This window comes from Macaca thibetana, chromosome 4, assembly GCF_024542745.1.
Source record: "Macaca thibetana thibetana isolate TM-01 chromosome 4, ASM2454274v1, whole genome shotgun sequence".
Lineage (NCBI taxonomy): Eukaryota > Metazoa > Chordata > Mammalia > Primates > Cercopithecidae > Macaca > Macaca thibetana.
This window is the reverse complement of record NC_065581.1, coordinates 33,894,925-33,916,618: the sequence shown is the minus strand read 5'-3', so window position 1 is coordinate 33,916,618 and position 21,694 is coordinate 33,894,925. Positions and strand designations below refer to the sequence as shown.

The following is a 21,694-nucleotide window of genomic DNA, read 5'->3' as shown; positions in this document are numbered from 1 at the left end:
CCAACTAATAAAAAAGCAACCTTGCCTTCAGTCTGCATCCTACCCTAGAGACACTCTCTCTGTGTCCTCCCACTTGGAGCTAAGCTTCTGACTTTTGTCTCCAGTACATCCCTGAGGACCCTCTCATCATGGCCATCAGGAACCTCTGCAGAAGGTCAAATCCAGTGGGTTCTTCTCAGTGCCTCTGACTTGAGTTACTGATAATATTTGCACTGTAATCCACTTCTTTCTAATGAGCTACTCTGTCCTTATTTTTCTCCTATTTACTGAATCCCCCTTATCATCCTTTGAAATCATCTCTTAATTATCATGTTCTCTCATCATATCCTGAGATCCCTGCATTTCTGATTTTTGGCACTCTTCCTGGAAAAGCTCATCTAACCTGCAACTATGCCTGATGACTCTCAGTTCTCTGGCTTAAACTCCTCTCCTGAGACCACCCATCATACATGAATGTTTATGTATTATTATTCCTTAGATAACTTTCAGATATGCTAAGTGCAATAGCCCCACACTGAACTCAGTGTCTTCTCTCAGCCAGGCTGTCTTCTCTCATTACCCTTTCTAATGAATGGAATTGAGATGTTTTCACTGGGCTGGGGAGACGTTGGTCAAAGGATACATCCATTTCATTTCATTTAGGATACATTTCAAAGGACACATTTCATTTAGATTGGAGGAATAATTTTAAGAGTTTTATTGTATAACATGGACTATAGTTGCTAACAATGTATTGTTGAAAATTGCCAAAAGGGTGGATTTTAAGTGTTCTCACCACAAAAAATAAGTATATGAGGTGAGCCATAAATTCTTTAGCTTGATGTAGCCGGTCCATGATGTACCTACACTTCAAAACAACATACATGATAAATATAAACATTTTTTGTCAACCAAAATAATTTAGAAAAGTCACACACACACACACACACACACACACACACACAGAAAAGAGAGATGATTGCATTGGCTAGTCTAGGAATAAGAGTTATCTGGGAGTTTTCTACGTCGGATACCACCGACATCACTCACCAATAATCCCTTTAATGTCAATCAAATTAAGTCCTCTTCTTCCATCATTTTGCTCCTGTGCCCATTTCCTCTCTCTTTATTCAGGCACTGTTGGTCTTGCCTCTTGAACCAACTTCTTCCACTCATGCTGCCCACTGTTGCCATAGTGATCTTCCTAAATTGCAAATGTGCCATCACTCTCCCGCTTAAAATCCTTCAATAATTCCTTATGACTTCCAGGACTCCCGAGTAACGACTCCTGAGTTTTGCATGTAACATCTGTCATGATCCAGCCCCTGCCCATCTATTTTTCCTCTTTTCTTGCTGCTGTTCCACATCCAAAGCAGGCTCCATTCATACTGAAGCATCCGAAGTTCTTCAAATATGTCATGTGCCACACTGGGCCCACGCTTTTGAACCTGCTTCCTGCTGTGTGAGAGTGGCTTCTGCCCTGTTTTCGGACTGTCTACACTGAAGCCATCTGTTCCCCAGGAAGCCTTCCCTGATGCCTTGACAGCAGCATCTTGTGCATGCCCCATATCTGCACTTATCCATCTGGGCCTGTGTTGTCTTGTCACTTGTGGTCCCTTCTGTGAATTGTAAGCATCTGGAGGACAAGATGTATATCTTACTTTTATTTGAATATTTAGCGTCTAACAGTGTTTGACATATAGTAGGTTTTTAATACTATCTTTTTACTATGACATTATAGTATATGTTAATATACAGTAGGACATAGGATATATTCTCTCTCTTTCCAATTTTTCATTGTTTACACACATTTATAATTCTATCTATAAGGATTTACAATGACTTATATAAAATGAATGAAATGGATGGAGAATGTTAGATATTAAGAGACAGTGTGGAAAGCCGGGCTGGGACTAGGGATGCACTTACCTTAGGTACAAAATTTAGGAAGATATCAAAAGAACTCAGTAATAAAAGTCAATCATATTTTAATGAAATATCTTAAGAAATCTAAATTAATGGAACAAAATGTCAAAAGAGAACTATTCAAAGAAAATGGAGAAGCAGAGAGGCAGAAGATTAGTGGAATATGCTGGCACATAAGCCAAGGAAGTAAAGATTTCCAGGAAGGAGGAAGTAGAGTGGAGTCAGAAGTTCAACAAAAGTCATTTCAGAAATCTTACCTTGGTGTTGAAATCCTTACAGAGAGCAGTTTTACATAACGTGAGCAATTATTTCTCCTTCATCCCCATCATTCCAGAATTGAGCTTCTTCTCTGGCTTCAGAAATGTGGCCCTTCCCCTTGTCAGGTTATGTTGGAGACGCGATGCTTACAGATGCCCTCAAAGTCAGCAGGGGTTTGGGGGTGAAATTCATTGACTTTAGGGAACTCCTTGACTTCTAAGTGCTGTTCACCTGGAGGACCAGAGCAGGCACAGAGATGACCATGTAGCTTCTGCCTGGGACCTAAACAGGGCAGAGAAATAGGAGGATCAAGTATAAAGGGAGTGGGAAAGATGGGTCTGGGCTTACAGTACTGAACCCAGGGATGATCGTAACTGTATGTGTCTCGAGGACGGTGACGAAATATGTGAAAGAAAGAGGACTTAGGAGAGCTCTGAATTCCAGCTGTCCTACAAACTCCATCTCAGCTTTCTTTCTCAGTTCATGTGCTCTCTACCCCAAAGCCTGATGGAATTGCTGACCCTTCAAGTTCTCTTTTCATCTGCACACCTTCCCTCCTGCTGCACACCATTCAGCATCATCACACACTTCTCCAGCCTCCTCTCTTCCCAGTCTCACCCCTTCCTAGTTCCCACAGCTGAACTGTCCTGCTGAGGAGTTCTTAGCAGCCCACTGTGGCCACAAGTGCAAGTTCTGCTCCCTTCTGAAACAAAGTCTCCCATTTATTCCCTCCTGAGGGCATGTCCCTTCCCCTGACCCACATGGACTCTCCTAGGTGCACCCCCTGTGGATTTGTTCCTGGGTCTGAGATTCCTTCCTTCCCTGATGGTGTCTGGAGGGCAAGGGGTATCTGTCCCCCTACTGAGTGTCATAAGCTGCCCAACTCAGCACACCCACCCTCTACCTCTTCCTAGGTGTAGTGACATGGTGAGGGAGGTAATGGGGTGGGGTCTGGAATCAGACTCCAGGAGGAAAGGGGTTGTGGCTCTCTTTGCCTCTCACTCTGTGTGTATTTCTCTCGGGCATCAGGAGGATTTCCCAAAGATTTTTCTCTTGACTATTTTCTGGACCCGTCCTGGTCTCCAAGCTCCCCCTCCTGACTCTCTACAGTGCCCAGGGAGTCCAACAGTTGAGCCTGGAGCTGGGCCAACCTGTCTGCTTCCTGTATGAGGATTGGACTGGACGATTTCAACCCCCTGCTCAGCTGGTCTTCTGGGGCCTCACCCTAGTAGTTGGTAAGTAAATCAATTTGCTCCTCTGGTCTGCCCGGCCCACACTTTTGGGAGAAAGTGCCCTAGAACCTGTATACTCTAAACTGTGAAACCCTGTTCCTTCTTTTGGCCACACTACACCTATGCACTGCCCAAAGTTCAGTCAATTCTAGCCCAGAGTTTGGGCTCAGAGTGCATCGTTCTCTGCATGTTGTGTTAGCCTGTACCTTGGGCAAGTTACTTAAATTTTTTGAGCCTCAGTTTCTACATCTTAGGATGGACAGTAAATAGAATCAGCACAATCAAGTGAGAAAGTGATGGCCCAGTGTCTGGTGAATGGTAAGCACTCAATAAATGGTAGCTATTGTGATTACTGTTCTCATCATCATTGGTTTCAACTTTCATCAACCGCTCTCCAACCCTGTTGATGCCCCTGATTCAGTCAGTCACTTGAACCTCTCACTCTTTGACCAGGTGGCACCGTGTGGCTATGGCCGTGAAGGGCCAGTCTGTCACCCTCATTGTTGACTGCAAGATGTGAGTCACCTGGCCTCTCCCCTGAAGCACTGGTTTAGTGTTGGACACCTGTGGGGTGATAATCCTTGGTGCCTGTATTCTGGATGAAGAAGTCTTTGAGGTAACCACTGAAATCAGAGAAAGGAGTGACTTCTGGTCCCCTATCTTGTGCCCACTCCCTTTCTGGCCCCAGTATGCAATGTTCCTATTTCTTAAGCCTTCATTTTTTTTTCTCATGAATTTTTATTTGCATTTCCTATCTTCAGGACTACTGATCTCTGCAGAATAACTAGATGTCCACTTATGTGGCAGGACTGTCCACAGCCGCTTATTCTGTCCTTCAGTCTTCATCTCCCCATCTATTCATCCCTTGAACCCATCTCTCTCCTCATCCACCCCATCCATCCACTCATTCACCAGCCCATGTACGCACACATCCACCAACCACTCCCCCAACCATTTACCCACCTATGCATCACATGCTTACCCATCTACTCATGCATGAAGGCTTATATCCACTCACCTGCCCATCCTCCCCCTGCTTAACGACTCTCCCCTTCTTTACACCCATCTATTTGACTATGCTTTTGTTCATCTGTCCTCTTCAACTTATCCATCCATCTATTCACTCACCCACCCACTCACACGCCCCATCTACCCATGCATACAAGGATGCATGCATGCATCCGTTCAGCCACCCATCTATCCATTATCCTTCCTGGAACTCAACTACTCTCTCCTTCAATACACTCACGCACCCATCTCCTCACCCACTCACTTCCCATCCAACCATTCATTCACCCACCTATTCAATTCCACTCATCTATCTATTCACTCATCTGATTCCATCTACTCTGTACCTCCTGCTCATCTACCCACCAAGCCTCGCATGCATAATTCCCTTTGCAGGAGCCCCATTCTACCTGTTTTGTGCCTTTCTTTTCACTCTGGATCACGGTAGCCATATTGTTGAAAGTTCACTTCCTGGATCCTCCTTTCTTGGTTGCTTCCTGTCTGTACAGCCACTTCCTGTTTGTCCGGATTGTTTTGTGGCCATCTTGGCTATGTTTAATTTTCCTTAGCCCTGGCATCACTCTTGCATCCAAGTATTTGTCATTTTGTTCTGTGTCCTTTAGTTGCTCTCATATCTTCCAGTATTCCTTGTCAGTGGGACTGCTTCCTGTCTACTCTGCTCCATCTTCTGCCCTCCTTGCAGTTATGGATGCCTTCTCTACCCTGCTGCTGCATCCCACACCTCCCACTCTTGGCACCCTTAACCTTCTGATGCCTTTCCTTTATGCTGTTGTCTGGGTCTTTGGGGTTGATGTTGGATATGGGAGAATTTTGAAACTGATCATTGCTGTCAGGATGAAGGTGGAGAGGGGCATTCTGAAGATCTTTGTTTTGGTGAGTTGGGGTGGTGGTGAATGTTTCACCTTCTCCATACTCTTATCTTGGCTAGGGCCTGGATTGGGAACAGGCATCTGAGTGGAGGTGTGCAAGGGAGGAAACTGGTTGGCTTGGAGTGTACATGAGGGCCAGAGGAAGGGCAAAGCATCCTTGCTGGGAGAGGAGCTGTGTGATGTATTGTAGGGGGCTGCTCTGGGGCTTGGATAACTGAGCCCGATAACTATGTCTTTTGCAAAAGCCAGTTATGAGGCCTCAGTTTGGAATATCTCTGGGGAATGCTCTCCAAATTTACTTGGAGTATGGATACTTAACTTGTGTGGGGTTTTTACATTTTTTAACTCCTTCAAATTCTAAATAAAACTTTGTGCATAAGGGCATATACTTTTTCTTTTCTGGAGAAAGACCTAAAGACTCAAAGTCCTCTTTCTGAAAGCTGCTCTCCGGGATTTGGAGAGGTTGTGTTTGCTGAGGTGGGACTGGGAACAGGGGTACTGGGAACCCTGAGGTCTCCTTGGCAGGCCTGAGAGTTTTGTGAACAGAGGTATTTAGGGGAGGCCTGTGGGGCTTGGGGGTAGGGCTGGTTTGGTTCCAGAGGACCTAAGAATCAAGGTTAGAGTTGAGATGGGGGCAGGCCTGGTGTCCTGGCTGCTCATGGGCCCCACTGGGGTTACATGTATGTCTCCCTCAGGTTGCCCATGGACCCTGGGAGCTGAAGGGAGAGAAGAGAGAGCCTGCAGTGCTGGAACCTGTAAGTTATGCTGGTCACAGGGCTGAGGTGGTGGAAAGAGGAGAAGCGAGTGGGGTTTGGTGTGCCGGCCCTGTTGCCTCTGAGTTTTAACCTTTGACTCCATAGGGTATGCTCCTGGAGGGGCCCCCTGGTTTTGAAGTCCCCGCCGTGAGTCTAGCAGTGACCTAGTAGCCATTATTTTCTCAGAGATCCCTCCTATGTGTTCATCTGTGCCTTCTTCACATATACTCAGGCCTCCTCCTCAGAACTCCGGAGCGTCCTTCCCATAAAAGTTTTTTTTAAAAAAATTATTTCAATAGTTTTTGGGGAACAGGTGGTGTTTGGTTATATGGATAATTTCTTTAGTGATGATTTCTGAGGTTTTGGTGCACCTATCACCTGAGGAATGTACACTGTATCCAGTGTGTAGTCTTTTATCCTTTACTCAGCTCCTACTCATACCCCTAAGTCCTCAAAGTCCATTATATCATTCTAATGCCTCTGTGTCTTCATAGCTTAGCTCCCACTTATAAGTGAGAACATACAATATTTGGTTTTCCATTCTTGAGTTACTTCCCTTAAAATAATGGTCTCTAACTCCCCCTAGGTTGCTTCAAATGCTATTATTTCATTCCTTCTCCGGGCTGAGTAGTATTCTAAGGTATATAGATCATATATATCTCATATATATAATATACATATATCACATTTTCTTCACTCACCTATTGATTGATGGACATTTGGGGTGGTTCCATATTTTTGCAATTGTGAATTGTGGTGCTGTAAACATGTGTGTGCAAATGTCTTTTTCATACAATGACTTCTTTTCCTCCAGTAGTGGGATTGCTGGATCGAATGGTAGATCTATTTTAGTTCTTTAAGGCATCTCTGTACTGTTTCCCATAGTGGTTGTACTAGTTTAATTTCCCACTAGTAGTGTAGAAGTGTTCCCTTTTCATCACACCTACTCCAACGTCTATTATTTTTTTGATTTTTAACTTATGACCATTATTGCAAGAGTAAAGTGGTTTTGAAATCACATAATGGTTTTGATTTGCATTTCCCTGATAATTAGTGATGTTGAGCATTTTTTCATATGTTTGTCTACCATTTGTATATCTTCTTTTGAGAATTGTCTGTTCCTCTCCTTAGCCCACTCTTTGATGGGATTATTTGTTTATTTCTTGCTGATTTGTTTGAGTTCGTTGTAGATTCTGGATATTAGCCCTTTTTTGTATGTATAGCTTGCAAATATTTTCTCCCACTCTGTGGACTGTTTACTCTGATGATTATTTCTTTTCCTTTGAATAAACTTTTTAGTTTAATTAGGTCCCATCTGCTTATTTTGTTTCTTTTGCATTTGCTTTTGGGTTCTTGGTCATGAACTCTTTGCCTACGCCAATGTTTACAAGAATTTTTCCCATGTTATCTTCCAGAATTGTTATGATTTCAGGTCTTAGATTTAAGTCTTTGATCTCTCTTGGTTGATTTTTGTATAAGGTGAGAGATGAGGATCCAGTTTAATTCTTCCACATGTGGCTTGCCAATTTCCCCAGTACCATCTGTTGAACATGATGTCCTTCCCCCATTTTATGTTTTTGTTTGATCAGTTGGCTGTAAATATTTGGCTTTATTTCTGGGACTTCTATTCTGTTCAATTTGTCTATGTGCCTGTTTTTATATCATTCCCATGCTGTTTTGGTGACTATAGCCTTGCAGGTAATGTGATGCCTCCAGATTTATTCTTTTTGATTAATCTTGCTTTGGGTATGTGGGCTCTTTTGTGGTTCCATATGAATTTTAGGATTGTTTTTTCTAGTTCTGTAAAGAATGATGACGGCATTTTGATGGGAATTGCATTGAATTTGTAATTGCTTTTGGCAGTACGGTCATTTTCACAATATTGATTCTACTCATCCATGAGCATGGGACGTGGTTCTACTTGTTTGTGTCATCTATAATTTCTTTCGGCCATGTTTTTAGTTTTCCTTGTAGAGGTCTTTTACCTCCTTGGTTAGGTATACTCCTAAGTATTTTATTTTTTTTTTTTGTAGCTACTGTAAAAGGGATTGAGTTCTTGATTTAATTCTCAGCTTGGTCACTGTTGGTGTGTAGCAGTGCTACTGATTTGTGTACATTGGTTTTTTATCCTGAAACTTTACTGAATTCATATATCAGATCTAGGAGCTCTTTGGATAAGTCTTTATGGTTTTCTAGGTATACAATCATATCCTCAGTGAGCAGCGACAGTTTGATTTCCTGTTTACTGATTTGTCTGACAGCTCTGGCTAGGATTTCCAGTACTTGTCTTGTTCCAGTTCTCAAGGGGAATGCTTCCAACTTTTCCCCATTCAGTATACAGTTGGCTGTGGGTTTGTCATAGATGGTTTTCATTACCTTAAGTTATGATCTTTGTATGTCAAGTTTGCTGACGGTTTTAATCATAAAGTGATGCTGGATTTTGTCAAATGCTTTTTTGGTGTCTATTGAGATTTTTGTTTTCAAATCTGTTTACATGATATATCACATTTATTGACTTGTGCATATTAAACTATCATTGCATCCCTGGCATGAAACCCAATTGATCATCATGTATGATCTTTTTGATATACTGTTGGATTCGTTAGCTTGTATTTTGTTGAGGATTTTTGCATCTATTTTCATCAGAGATATTGGTCTGTAGTTTTCTTGTTAGTTATATCCTTTCCTGGTTTTGGTATTAGGGTGATCCTGGGTTCATAGAATAATTTAGAGAAGATTTTCTCTTTCTCTATGGTTTGGAATAGTTTCAGTAGGATTGGTACCAATTCTCTTCTTTGAATGTCTGATTGAATTCAGCTGTGAATCCATGTGAACCTGTGATTATTTTATTGTTGGCAGATTTTTAAAACTTACCATTTCAATCCTTCTGGTTTTTGTTGGTCTGTTCAGAGTTTCTATTTCTTCCTGATTTATTCTAGGAGGGTTGTATATTTCTGGGAATCTATCTCCTCTAGGTTTTCTAGTTTGTGTGTGTGAAGGTGTTCATAGTAGCTTTGAATGATATTTTACATTTCTGTAATATTAGTGGTATTTTCTTCCATTTCATTTCTAATTGAGGTTATTTGGATCCTCTTCTTGGTTAATCTCACTAATAGTCTATCAATTTTGTTTATCGTTTCAAATAATCAGCTTCATGTTTCATTTATCTTTTGTTTCAATTTCATTTATTTCTCCTCTCTTTCTTATTTCTTTTCTTCTGCTGGGTTTGGGTTTGGTTTGTTCTTGTTTTTCTAGTTCCTTGAGGTGTGACTTTACATTTTGTATTTGTGCTCTTTTAGACTTTTTGACGCAGGCATTTGATGCTATGAACTTTCCTCTAAGGACTGCTTTTACTGTGTCTGAGTGGTTTTCACAAGTTGTGTCACTATTATCCTTCACTTCAAAGAATTTTGCATCTTGATTTCATTGTTGACCTGAAGATCATTCAGGAGCAGATTATTTAATTTCCATGTATTTGTATAATTTTGAGGGTTTCTTTTGGAGTAAATTTTCAATTTTATTCCACTGTGGTCTGAGAGGGTACTTGATATAATTTTGATTATCTTAAATTTATTGAGACTTGTTTTGAGGCCTACTATGTGGTCTATCTTGGAGAATGTTTCATGTGCTGATGAGAAGAATGTATATTCTGCAGTTGTTGAGTAGAATGTTCTGTAAATATCTGTTATTTCTTCTAGTGTAATTTAAGTCCATTGTTTCATTGTTGACTCTGTCTTGATGATTTTCTAGTGCTGTCAGTGGAGTACTGAACTCTCCACTATTATTGTGTTTTTGTCTGTCTCATTTCTCATATCTAGTAATAATTGTTTTATGAATTTGGAAGCTCCCATGTTAGGTGCATATATGTTCAGGAGTGTGATATTTTCCTGTTGGACTTATCCTTTTACATTATATAATGTCCCTCTTTGAATTTTTAAACTGTTATTGCTTTAAAGTCTGTTTTGACAGGTATAAGAATAGCTACTCCTGCTTGCTTTTGTTTTCTGTTTGTATGGAATATCTTTTTCCACTCCTTTACCTTAAGTTTTTGTGAGTCCTTACGCATTAGATGACTCTTGAAGACTGTGGATACTTGACTGGTGAATTTTTGTCCTTTCTGCCATTCTGTATCTTTTAAGTGGAGAGTTTAGGCCATTTACATTCAATGTTAATAGTGAGATGGGAGGTACTGTTCTATTTCTTGTACTAATTGTTGCCTGAATTCCTTATTTTTTTTCCCTTTCCATTATTGTTTTATAGGCCCTGTGAGATTTATGCTTTGAGGAGGTTCTATTTTGCTGTATTTTGGGGTTTTGTTTGAAGTCTTAGAACTCCTTTTAGCATTTCGTATAGTGCTGGTTTGGTAGTGGTGTAGTCTGTCAGCATTTGTCTGAAAAAGACTGTGTCTCTCCATAATGAAGCTTAATTTTGCTGGATACAAAATTCTTGCCAGAAAATTATTTTGTTTGAGGAGGCTAAAGATAAGACCCCAATCCTTTCTGGTTTATAGGCTGCTGTTAATCCGATAGGTTTTCCTTTATAGGTTACCTGATGTCTTTGCCTCACAGCTCTTAAGATTCTTTCCTTTGTCTTGGCTTTAGATAACCTGATAACTATGTGCCTGGGAGATAATCTTTTTGTGATACATTTCCCAGGTAGTCTTTGAGCTTCCTGTATTTGGTTGTGTAGATCTCTAGTGAGACCAGGGAAGTTTTCCTCGATTATTCCCTCAAATACGTTTTCCAAACTTTTAGATTTTTGTTCTTCCTCAAGAATGCCAATTATTCTTAGGCGATTTAACATAATCCCAAATTTCTTGGAGGCTTTATTTATTAAAATTCTTTTTTCTTTGTTTTGGACAGGACTAATTTGAAAGTCTTGCTGTTTGAGCTACGAAGTTCTTTCTTCAACTTGTTTGATCCTATTGTTGAAACTTTCCAGTGCATTTGTGTTGCTCTAAGTGGTCATTTCCAGAAGTTGGATTGTTTCTTCTTTATGATATCTATGTCCCTGGAGCATTTTTAATCCATATCCTGTGTTTTTAAAAATTTTCTTTAAGTTGTTTTTCACCTTTCTCTGGTATCTTTTTGAGTAGCTTAAAATCAACCTTCTGAATTCTCTATCTAGCAATTCAGAGATTTCTTCTTAGTTTGGATCCATTGCTGGGGTCTAGTGTGGAGGTGGTAGGGGAGTGAAGTAGACTCTGTGAGAGTCCTTGGTTGTAGATAGACTTAGTGTGGTGGCTTTCTCAAATGCTGGTTATGCTAGCAGTGCAGTTGTCATGTGGACAGACCGAGAACCACTGGTTAGTCAGGATTTTTCAGAGAGTGGAATTAACTGTTTTCCTCTTTCTTGGAGCAGTTATTCTGTCATGAGTTGTTGTAATGTCCTGAGTTGTTTGGCCTCCAGCTGGGATATGGTGCTTTCAAGAGAGCACCAGCTACAATAGTAGAAGGGGGATGTAAGATAAGTACATAAGTACATAAGTAGAAGGGGGATCTAAGCTGGCCAAGATAAACATTTGGTTTCTTAGGCAATGGGCAGTGTCATAAAGTTCCCAAGAGTTTACATCTTCTGTGATTGGCTACCAGGTGGGTAGAGAAATGCCCTCAGGTGTGGGCAGGGTTAGGCAGGTCTGAGCTCAGACTCTTCTTGGGCGGGGCTTGCTGTAGCCACTGTGAGGGATGGAGTGGGAGGTTTTTCTCCAGCCAATGGAATTATGTTCCGGAGGGGATTATGGCTGCCTCTGTCACCAGAGAAGTAGGGGAAAGCTGGTAGCAATAGGCTTCAGCCAGCTCCCATGCAGTTGGTGAGGCAGGTCTTGCTCCTGCTGTGCCACACTAACAGCATTGAGTTTATCTCCAGGCAGCCTTCAGGAGGGACTCAGACCTCACTCCAGGCCGTAAGTTTCCTGCTTAGAAAGCAAGCACAGCTCTCAGGCCATGTGCCTCCCTCTCTGCCCACAATGTTGGCAGTAACTTCTGCTCTTTCTCCAGCAGTTCCTGTTCACCCCCAGATTCTGCTCCAGAGGATTTGTGCCCAGTCAAAATTATAACAAATTTCAGTTGGACGCTTCTTTCACACTGTGACCCTTTCCAAATTTTGCCATCTGCCTTCCTCCAGGGCCCTTGTGATATATAGTCAGGGATGGCATCCCTGGGCGTGAACTAAAGACTGGGTGTACCTACAAGACTCCACTGCTGCATCTACTTTTTTTTTTTTTTTGAGACAGAGTCTCACTCTGTAACTGAGGCTGGAGTGCAGTGGGGCGATCTCGGCTTACTGCAAGCTCAGCCTCCCAGGTTTACGCCATTCTCCTGCCTCAGCCTCCCGAATAGCTGGGACTACAGGCATCTGCCACCACGCCTGGCTAATTTTTTTGTCTTTTTGGTAGAGACAGGGTTTCACTGTGTTAGCCAGGATGGTCTCGATCTCCTGACCTCGTGATCCGCCCGCCTTGGCCTCCCAAAGTGCTGGGATTACAGGCGTGAGCCACCACGCCTGGCCTACTTTTATATTTCATGCTAAATCTATTTCAGGTCTAAGTAAAGTTAAATCCTTTTCCTGTAATCTGGATTTTCGGGTTCCCCAGTGGGGATATGTGTTCGGTGGCAGGTTTTTCCCCTCTCATGCTTTGGGGATGCACAGTTTTTCACCTGTCTGGTGGAATTCGCAGTGGCCCCTCACTTCTTTAAAAGGATCTATGAATTCCTTCGGTTTTCTGCATATTCTCCTGCAGTGGTTCCTTTCTTGAGGGATGTGTGAAGTGAGTTCCTCAAGATATTTCTTGTCAGGTGAACAGTCTGTGATCTCTGTAGGGCTTTTACTACCCTTGGGCACTGTTTGCCCCACAGAGTGGGCCTCACTTATGCAGGATCTGGGAAGAGGCTGATTATAATCTGGTGTCTGAGGCCTGGCAGCACCAGACTCTCTTCAGTGAGTCAGGCTCAAATCTGAGCACATCTGCAGAGCTTATGTTTGCTGTGTTGCTCATGGAAGGCAGGGAATCAAAAATTGTTTTCTTTGAGATGGACTCTCACTGTTTCCTAGGCTGGTTTCAAACTCCTGGCCTCAAGTGATCCTCCTGTCTCGGCCTCTGAAATCACTGAGGTTACAGGTATGGGCCACGGTGCCCAGCCTGTTATCGATTTTCTCCCGTTTCATTCAGTCCTCAACCCAATGCACTTCTCCCTTTTTCTTTCCCTCATCTCTGATGCTGCTCTCATGGTGGCAACTAATGACTTTTATACAACTCAAGCCAGTGGTCACTCTTCCGTTTCTGTCTTATGTGTGTCATTAGTGTATTTGAGATGCATCCTCACCTCTTTCCTGGAAGTTTTCTCTTGTCTGTTGTCTTTTATGAATCCACTTCCTCTCTGTTTTCCTACCACTTTCTAGTCCTCTCCTTCTCAGCCTCTGTCTTCATGTCTGTGTTTATCTGGATGCAGGAGCACACACTCAGATCCCTGCTCTCCTGAATTTGTATACTTTTCTTGAGTAACCTGACCCAAAATTAGAACTTCACCCACCATGAGCCTCCTTCCAGTTTATGTCACTAACCTAGTGTAGCATGACACCCATCCATTTATTTCACTGCCTTCAAATCAACTGCATTTGTTTCCCTAGAAGTTAAAATTCAGTATGTCCCAAACAGAAAATTTTATCTTCTCTCAATCACTTCATTATCACCTTTGCAGTCATTGATGCCACAATTCTCCACGTTGCCTGGTTATTCTAGACTTCTTCATATCCCTACTTCTGGCAGACGATTTAGTGATTCCTATGGCCTCTCATGTCATTACTGCCATCAAACCCATCTGCTGTCCTCTTCACCCCATGTTCCTGCCCCTGCCTACACCCTCGTTACTTCCCACCAGAGGGCTTAAAAGTCCTACTGGTCTTTCCTTGAGTCCAGCCTCCTCCAGCCCATCCTTCCTATCGGTGCCCCATATAAACACAAATCTGACCATGTTACTCTCCTGCTTAAGATCCTTCACAGTTTCCCCCGTGTCCTGTGGGATAAAATACAAACACCTGTCATCAGCACACAAGGCAGGTTACAGTGCAGCCCGGTCCACATCTCCCCTGGCTTCAGTCACACTGAAGAACTGCAGTTCTCCTTGCAACTTTATGCCTCTCTGCTCCTGAGCCTGCTTTTCCTGCTGGAAAGCCATTTCCCCTTTCTCTGTTTTGCTATCTGCAGGTGAACACTGTTCCTAGGAACCTTTCCTAAACCATATTTTAACTTTGTTCCTAAGTAGCTCTTGGTATACCTTGTGATACTCAGTGGTGATCAAACCACACATGTAGCAATCATCTTTTCTTTGTCTCTTTTGTTCTTGAATTTCAAGTAGATTGAGGACAAAGTCCCTATCTTTAGAGTTACATCCTTATTACCTGGAGAGTGAAAGTTCACAATAAGCATTTATTTAACTGAATGAAAATTAATATTTGAAGTGTGAAATTTGCTTCAAAATGTGCCAACTTTTAGTTTTCAGATTTTGTGAATATAATAAATATAAAGTAGCCTAAGCTGAACCAATTACATCTGTGTAGCCCAGTCTGTACACCATGTATTTTTTTTTCCTTTGGGCTTCATTTCTGTAGGTGAATAATTCTCTAGACCCTAAACTCAGTGGGCGACCCTCACCATCCGTGTGCGACACTGAACCTGCTGTCACTCTGTGCATCCAAGTAGAGGACTGGTTCTCCCCGTGTTGGTCTGGGAGGGGAAATCCTCGCTTAGGGACCATCAACCATGTAGTGCCATTTTGCTTCACTTCCTCTTCCAGGCTGAACCCCAAACTCTTTCATCTTTACTTTTTCACTGTAATAATAATTCACTTTTTGTTATCAACCAGTTGCTGCTTCTTACATATCAGGTAAAGCTAAGATACTATCCCATAGATGTTTCAAATACAACAACTTGTATTTCCAGGTGAAACTACACTCCACAAGACAATTTTGTGAATGTTATGTGAATGATAATACTTTTAAATTTACTCTGCGTAAGATGTAAGTGTTGTGGATAAAATTATATAAGGAACCATTTTTATTCTAAAAGTAAGAATGTAACTTGAAGTCAATAAATGCCACTAGAACTCTGGAGGTATTTTCATGTCCTTCACGATTTTTTTCCACTCTGAAATATTTATTCCATCCTTCCACTTCCCTGCCTTGCTTTATGGCTAGATCAGCAATTTTTAATGTATTGTCTTGTAGGGTTTCTGAGATCCTGTGGGAATGGGGCAGGAGGACTACTCAACATTGTTTCTACCAGGAGTTGTGTGACTTGGACAACTTACTATACCTCTGGGGTCAGTTCCCTACTATGGAAAATAATTTCTTCTACATGGGGGTGTGAAGACTCAATGAGTAAGTTTAGCACATAGTAAGTGCCCAATAAATATTATCTTATTGTCTTAAATATTATCATTATCATAGATGGATATTAAGTCTTCGGGGACAAGAGAAACAACCTATATCATCCATGGGTCATTTCTGTCTTTGTTTCTTCTCACTCCTTTTCTTTTCTTTCGTTTTGCATTTCTCATTTTCTGTGTTATTCCTTCATGTTCCCAATAACCTTCCTGTTACCTGTTTGCTTCCTGCATGCTGTGTAGCTTCTTTCATATTCATCCATTCTCCATCTTCTTCTCCTTCATGCAGCAGACCATGTGTCAACATATGCAGAGTTTGTGCAGACACACAGACCCTCTGGAGAGTATATGTTTGAGTTTGATGAGGAGGAGCAGTTCTATGTGAACCTGGATGAGAAGGAGATGGTCTGGCATCTACAGAGTTTATTCACACCTTTGACTGTGGCGCTCAGAGGCGTATTGCTGGCATCGTCACGGCAAGGAAGCACTTGAACACCCGGTTCAATGGTCCAAACAGGCCTGGGCCACAACTGGCATTGCCTATAGCTGCCTGTTCCTCTACAGTCCAACTGGAGGGATGGGAGGGCCTCTCTGCCACATAGAGAGCTAGAGGCCTTGCTGCCCACTCATGAATGAGCCCCTTCCCTGAGAGCGAGCAGCGTTGGGGCCACACAGCTGGGTTCTTAGGACAGCAGAGGGGGAGGTGTTTTCTTACTCAAGAGAAAGGCTGGGCTGAGGGGCCCAGGTCAGGAGAGAAGCTGTGACCCTGCCCGGGAGCCCTGGGGGAGCAGGAGGATGGGCCTGGGAGAGGTGGCCCCTAATCTGGTGAATATAGGGCTTGGGGTGGTGGAACCTTTGAGACTCAGTCAATGGCAGTAGGCTCATTGGGTTCTATCCCCTTTTGGAACCCCCCGATGTGACTGTCTTTCCTAAGGAGCCGGTGGCGCTGGGCCAGCCCCACACCCTCATCTGCCATGTTGATAAGTTCTTCCTGCCGGCGCTGAACATCACGTGGCTGCACAAGGGAGTCAGTCATTGAGGGTATTGCAGAGGCCATCTTCCTGCCTAGCAAGAAGCTCAGTTTCCACAGGTTCCACTACCCGATCCTCCTTCCCACGGCCGAGGACACCTGTGACCTCCAGGGGGAGCACTGGCACCTGCACCAGCCTCTCCTCAGGCACTGGGGTATGGGGCGCCCTCCCTCTGCCATCACGGCATTGGCACCACCTTTATTTCCTGGACCCATCACCCCTCAGCACCTGCTTCCCTCAATCCTATGTTTTATGGTCACTTTATCCAAATTTCACCATCTCATAATTTCAAATACCCAACACCTCCCACACCCAAGCCCAGCCTCTGCTCTCTGTACCTTATTACTCTGTCTTCCCTTAGAAGACAGATAACTAATCCGGGAACTAATCCAGGTGCCTGAGACCATGGAGATGCTGGTCTGTGCCCTCGGCCTGCTGATGGGCCTGGCGGGGATCCTCAATGGCACCATCGTCTCAAAGACCAAGCGATCTGACAGCATCCCTGGGTCCAGGGGCTCCTGTGAGTCATCCTAGAGGTGCATTAGGGACACAGTGGAATAGACGAGATAAAAAGTTAGGGGTGAAGAATGGGAAAGAGAAACACTTCACCAGGGGCTCTTTGAGCACTGATGTTTTAGTGCCATTGGGCTGGATGAAAACACTAACAAATGTAATGAGAAATGACATTCATTGGGTTGCTTACTGTGTTCCAGGCACTATTCTAAGTGCTTCTCATGTGTTCACTTATTTACATGTGGAGGTTGGTTCTTATTTATTTCATGTTACAGAGGGGGAATCAGACACGGGGGGAGGTGAAGGCCACACAACTTCAAAGTGCAAAGCTTGGATTTAAACTCAGGCTTTGGACCAACAGTGGCTGCAGTCTTGTCCAGTATTAGATTATTTCATCTGCACCCACAATCTGTCTTCCTCCATTTTACACAGCCTTAATTTTCTTCTGCCCGCAGAGGGATGTTCAGAACTCCCAATGCCACGTTAAACATTTCCAGCAACGAAGGACATCCTATCTTTTGCACAATCTCACAGGGAATCCACCTCATTTCTTTGAAATATATAAGCTATAGACTTTTGGTTCACTATCTTTAACACGTCATGAAATTGATTAAATTCTGTCTATGTCTTGAGCTGAATTCAGTTTAAATTAATATGAATTTTGTGGAGTCCACTAATGTGTTAACCACGTTATATATTTTCTGACACTGAAGGATCATTGCATTCCTAGAATAAATCTAAATTGGTCAAAACTGATTGTTTTTATAATGTACTGTTAGATTCAGTGACTGTCTCTGGAAATACAAATGAACCAACCTCATAAAATGATCTCAAAAATGCTGTTCCATTCTGTTTTCTAGAATCACACATGTAAGAGGCATAATCTGCTCCTGGAAATGTGGGAAGATGCCCCTAATGGCAATATGATCAGGACAGGGCCTTTTGGAAGGCGATTCTTTGCTTCCCATGACAATTTCTTTGATATTCTCTACTCTATTTTAGTTTTCTATTTCTTCCTGTCGTTTTGACCTTTATATCTTTCTAGAAATGTATCCATTTTATCTAAATTTTCAAATTTATACATATAGAGTTGGTTGTAAGATTTTTGCATATTAAAATGTGTGTACAAATAGTCATTTCCCCTTTTCATTCTGAATCTCCTGTATTTTCCTTAGGAGTCTCTCCAGAGGTCTCATTAAGTTTTCATTGCCTCAAAATTTGATTTTGTTTGTCTTCCCTATTTTTATATTTCATTGAATTCAGCTTTTGTCCTTATTGTTTACGTGTATATTCTTTTTTCTGTTTTTCTACTCTTCCATCCTCTTAATTCACATAATTATCTTGTTTGTTTTCAGTCATTTTGCTCTAACAAAATTGTTTAACAAATAGTCTGACATTCTATGCAGCATTTTGAATGAATGACATTCATTCATTCAATGTCATTTTGAATGACATTCTATGCAGCATTATTTCATCTTTCTATAAAGACTAAACATTATGTTTTCAGTTATTTCCTCTCCCTCCACTATTTCCCTGACTTTCTAGATGTCTAATTATCAAGATGTCAGATGTCTGTTTCTATCCTTCATTTCTCTTCACTTTTCCTTTACATTTTCTATGGTTTACTCCATCATATTTTCCTTGGGGCAGTTTCTCAGCCTGACTTTTTGCTTATTAATTACACTTCAGTTGCAAAAGTCCTATTTATTATCTCATTTATTATGTTTCTTATTCCAATCTTTATCAAAGCTCAGTATTTGTGCTTGATTCATTGGCTTCTTGCTTTTGCTTCAAATTCCCAAATTCTCCTTTACTTCTCTATTTAAGCCCTTTTATTGTGAGCTAGGGGACATTTGGAAGAAACACACAAACCAATAGAACGTACGTTGAATGATTATCACCACAAGCACTCATGTAACTAGCACCTGGGTGAAGAAATAGACTGTTGCCAGTATCCCTGTGCCTTTCCTTAGGCCAGCAGGTAGTTTGTAAACTTTTTAGGAGCCAAAGGCTACTGATATCCATAATGCCTAGCATTGCTCCTGGTACACAGTAGGTCTTCCATAAATATCTCTTGTAGAAGTATTTTATTATTTATTTAATATGTACTGCTTAAATATTTTCCACTTTCAAGGATTCCCACTCATTTGAAATTAGTTGCAGCCATGTGATTTACATTGGAAAATGAGATGCGAGAAGTGTGTTCTTTCTAGGAGGGATCATTAAGAGCCAGTGAATGATTTCTTAGGTTCCCTTCATTCTTCTGGGGAGGTTCTGGGAGCAGAGGTGCAGGAGAAAGCCTGTCAGCCTGGCTTCCTGAGTAAGATGATGAGCAGAGCTTCCCGGACGACTTACTTTGGACGTGTAGCATGAGCCAAACCTGGATATCTGGGTGTTTGTTACTTTAGCACAGCTGATCCTATTCTTACTGTGTAAAAGGAGCTGAAGGGAAGGTGCTCAATGAGACTTCAAAGAACCTGAGGGACAGGAGAACTAGAAGGATGTTTCATCCCATAAGCCAAGTGCACAGGACTTTCAGGGACAGTTTACAATGTGATGTGCTCAAAAGGCGTCAACTGTGGTAAGTGTTCACTGACCTGGTAGCAAATGGTTATTAGAATCCCTTTAAAGAGCATCTTCACAGCCCATGCCCAACTCCCACCTCCTTCCACTTTCACCATCCCCTGGCTCAGCCTCACTGCTACTTTACAAATGGGCACAAAGGGAGGATGAAATGACTTCTCCTTAGGGTCCCCCTTGATCACCATCTGGGGGTGCATCATCTGTTGGGTGGACCACCTTCTCCTTAGGGGACTGTGAGGGGTAGAAAATGAAGGGACCAGGTGGAAAGCGGTGGGGGATACAACACTCAGCTGGGAATGCTAAGCCTGTTGGGTTTGCTCTACTGCAGGCGTCAATCTTTCTGAGTCAGAGGCTGACACAGGGGAGTCACCAGCTTCATCTCTCCTTTAAAGCTCCAGTCCCAGCTTTCCTTTGAATCTCTGCTCTTCAGCCCCCGTGACTGATATACCTCAAGACTCCTCTACCTCCTGGCTGCCTTTGATCCTGCTGCACACAGCACTCAGCAAAGGGCCTGACTCTTAGAAAACACTATAAATATTGAAAATTTGAAGTCTAGTGACAAGGTGGTCCCCAATTTGGATGGTCTCTCAGCTCTTGTCTCCTCTGGGACCTTTCTCTGCACTGTATTCTTCCTTAGAAATCCCAGAGTTTCATAAACACCTGCATATGTCACAGTGAGACATGTCTGATGTCTTCTTTCTGTGACTGCAGGGCCTTTCCTTATCTCCTTATACCGTCAGTTCCCTAAGAGCACATATCCTGTTCCTGCAATGTGGGTGCAGATCCCTCAGTTTCTGATCCTGCCAGGTGTTAGTCCAGAGATTGTTCACTCCACTCTGGGTACTCCCTAACCTGTAACGTGGGTATAGGTGACAAGCATGGAACAGAATGACTCTGATGGGATATGGTTTGGAATGTTGACTGCTCCGTGGCTCTGAGGGTAAGATTTATGTGCTCTGGGTCCGAGGATCTCATAGTCATCTCAATTTGAAGACTTTCTGCAATTCTCATGACCTCCTTCCATCGATGACTCCCTGGATTAAAATCATATTAATTTTCCACTGCAAAGGTTTCTCACAAGTTTCTTGTGAAGCCAAAGTGAAAATAAGACAGATAAAGGGTCCTCATTTATTTACTATATACTGGCCTCATTACCCCATTATGTGACAGCTGAAATTACTACACAGAAACAAGTCAGTAGCATTTTCCTTTATAGTTTTTGAGGAAACGAGGCTGAGCAGGGATAAGGATGTTTTAAAAAGATAAAATGATTGTGTCCTATTCCCTAGGTTAAGAGGATTATGAGACATAATTTGTTATCCTTATGGGTGGCTTCTCTTGCCTGACTCCCTCACTTAGTCGATCCTCTCTCCAGACTCCAGCTATATTTACTTATATCTGTGCCAGTAAAGCCCAGTCTGTACCTTCAGTCCCACCTCTCTTGGAATTGGAGGCAGCTGGTCCCCAGGTGGTGGATATTATTTGCAAGGGGAGGTGGGCAAGAGGAGCACAGTAGTTTTTGGGAACTGACCAGGGACAGGCGCCCAGGGACATACAAGGCCCAGAAGATGCTTGTAAGAGGCCAGGGAGACTGAAGGCATCAACTGGATGTATCAGAGAGCTGCTGTGCACTGCTTATGTGTATCAGGAGTGAAGAATCCATCCTCTACACAAAAAAGAAAGTTTACAACAAACATGTCCTCTACCTTGACTGAAAGGTGTCAATATGAGACGCAAAACACATAACAATGTTGGATTGTTAAAAAAAAAACAAAAACAAAAAAAAAAAGGCCAGTGTTTGAAGAAAAGTGCTACACATATTTCTTTGCTCTTTCCCTAGTGTGGAGGCATTTCTATCTGTATGAAAATGAAGACAGGAGGTCTAGGCTGGTGGATGAATGCAAACTTAGACGACAAATGACGTCTACTGGATGCATTCGAAAGGCCAAGTCATATTTGGTTAAGTAGTATTTGTGATGGCATGCAAAGAAAATGGTTAAAGTGTATTAGATTTATAAAATTTATAATTTTAAATTCTGATATTAATTTAACTTCTTAATAGTAATGATAAAACATCCTCTTAGTAAGGTATATGTTGAATTAGTGCTGTGTGAATATGGGTCCTATCAGGCAGATTTG

General features: G+C 42.3%; 1 protein-coding gene and 1 pseudogene across 1 annotated transcript in view; both read left to right on the top strand.

The window, feature by feature from the left end:
- Nucleotides 1-2,305: 2,305 nt before the first annotated feature.
- On the top strand, nt 2,306-6,216 carry LOC126953360 (collagen alpha-2(XI) chain-like; annotated as a pseudogene).
- Nucleotides 6,217-15,404: 9,188 nt separating this feature from the next.
- The window catches only part of LOC126952777 (HLA class II histocompatibility antigen, DP alpha 1 chain), a 28,805-nt gene continuing 22,515 nt past the window's right edge, over nt 15,405-21,694 (top strand). The window contains exon 1 of the mRNA XM_050787791.1: nt 15,405-15,423. Within this exon, the coding sequence (XP_050643748.1) occupies nt 15,420-15,423 (4 nt within the window). The 5' untranslated portion in view covers nt 15,405-15,419. The remainder of the gene's footprint in view (nt 15,424-21,694) is intronic.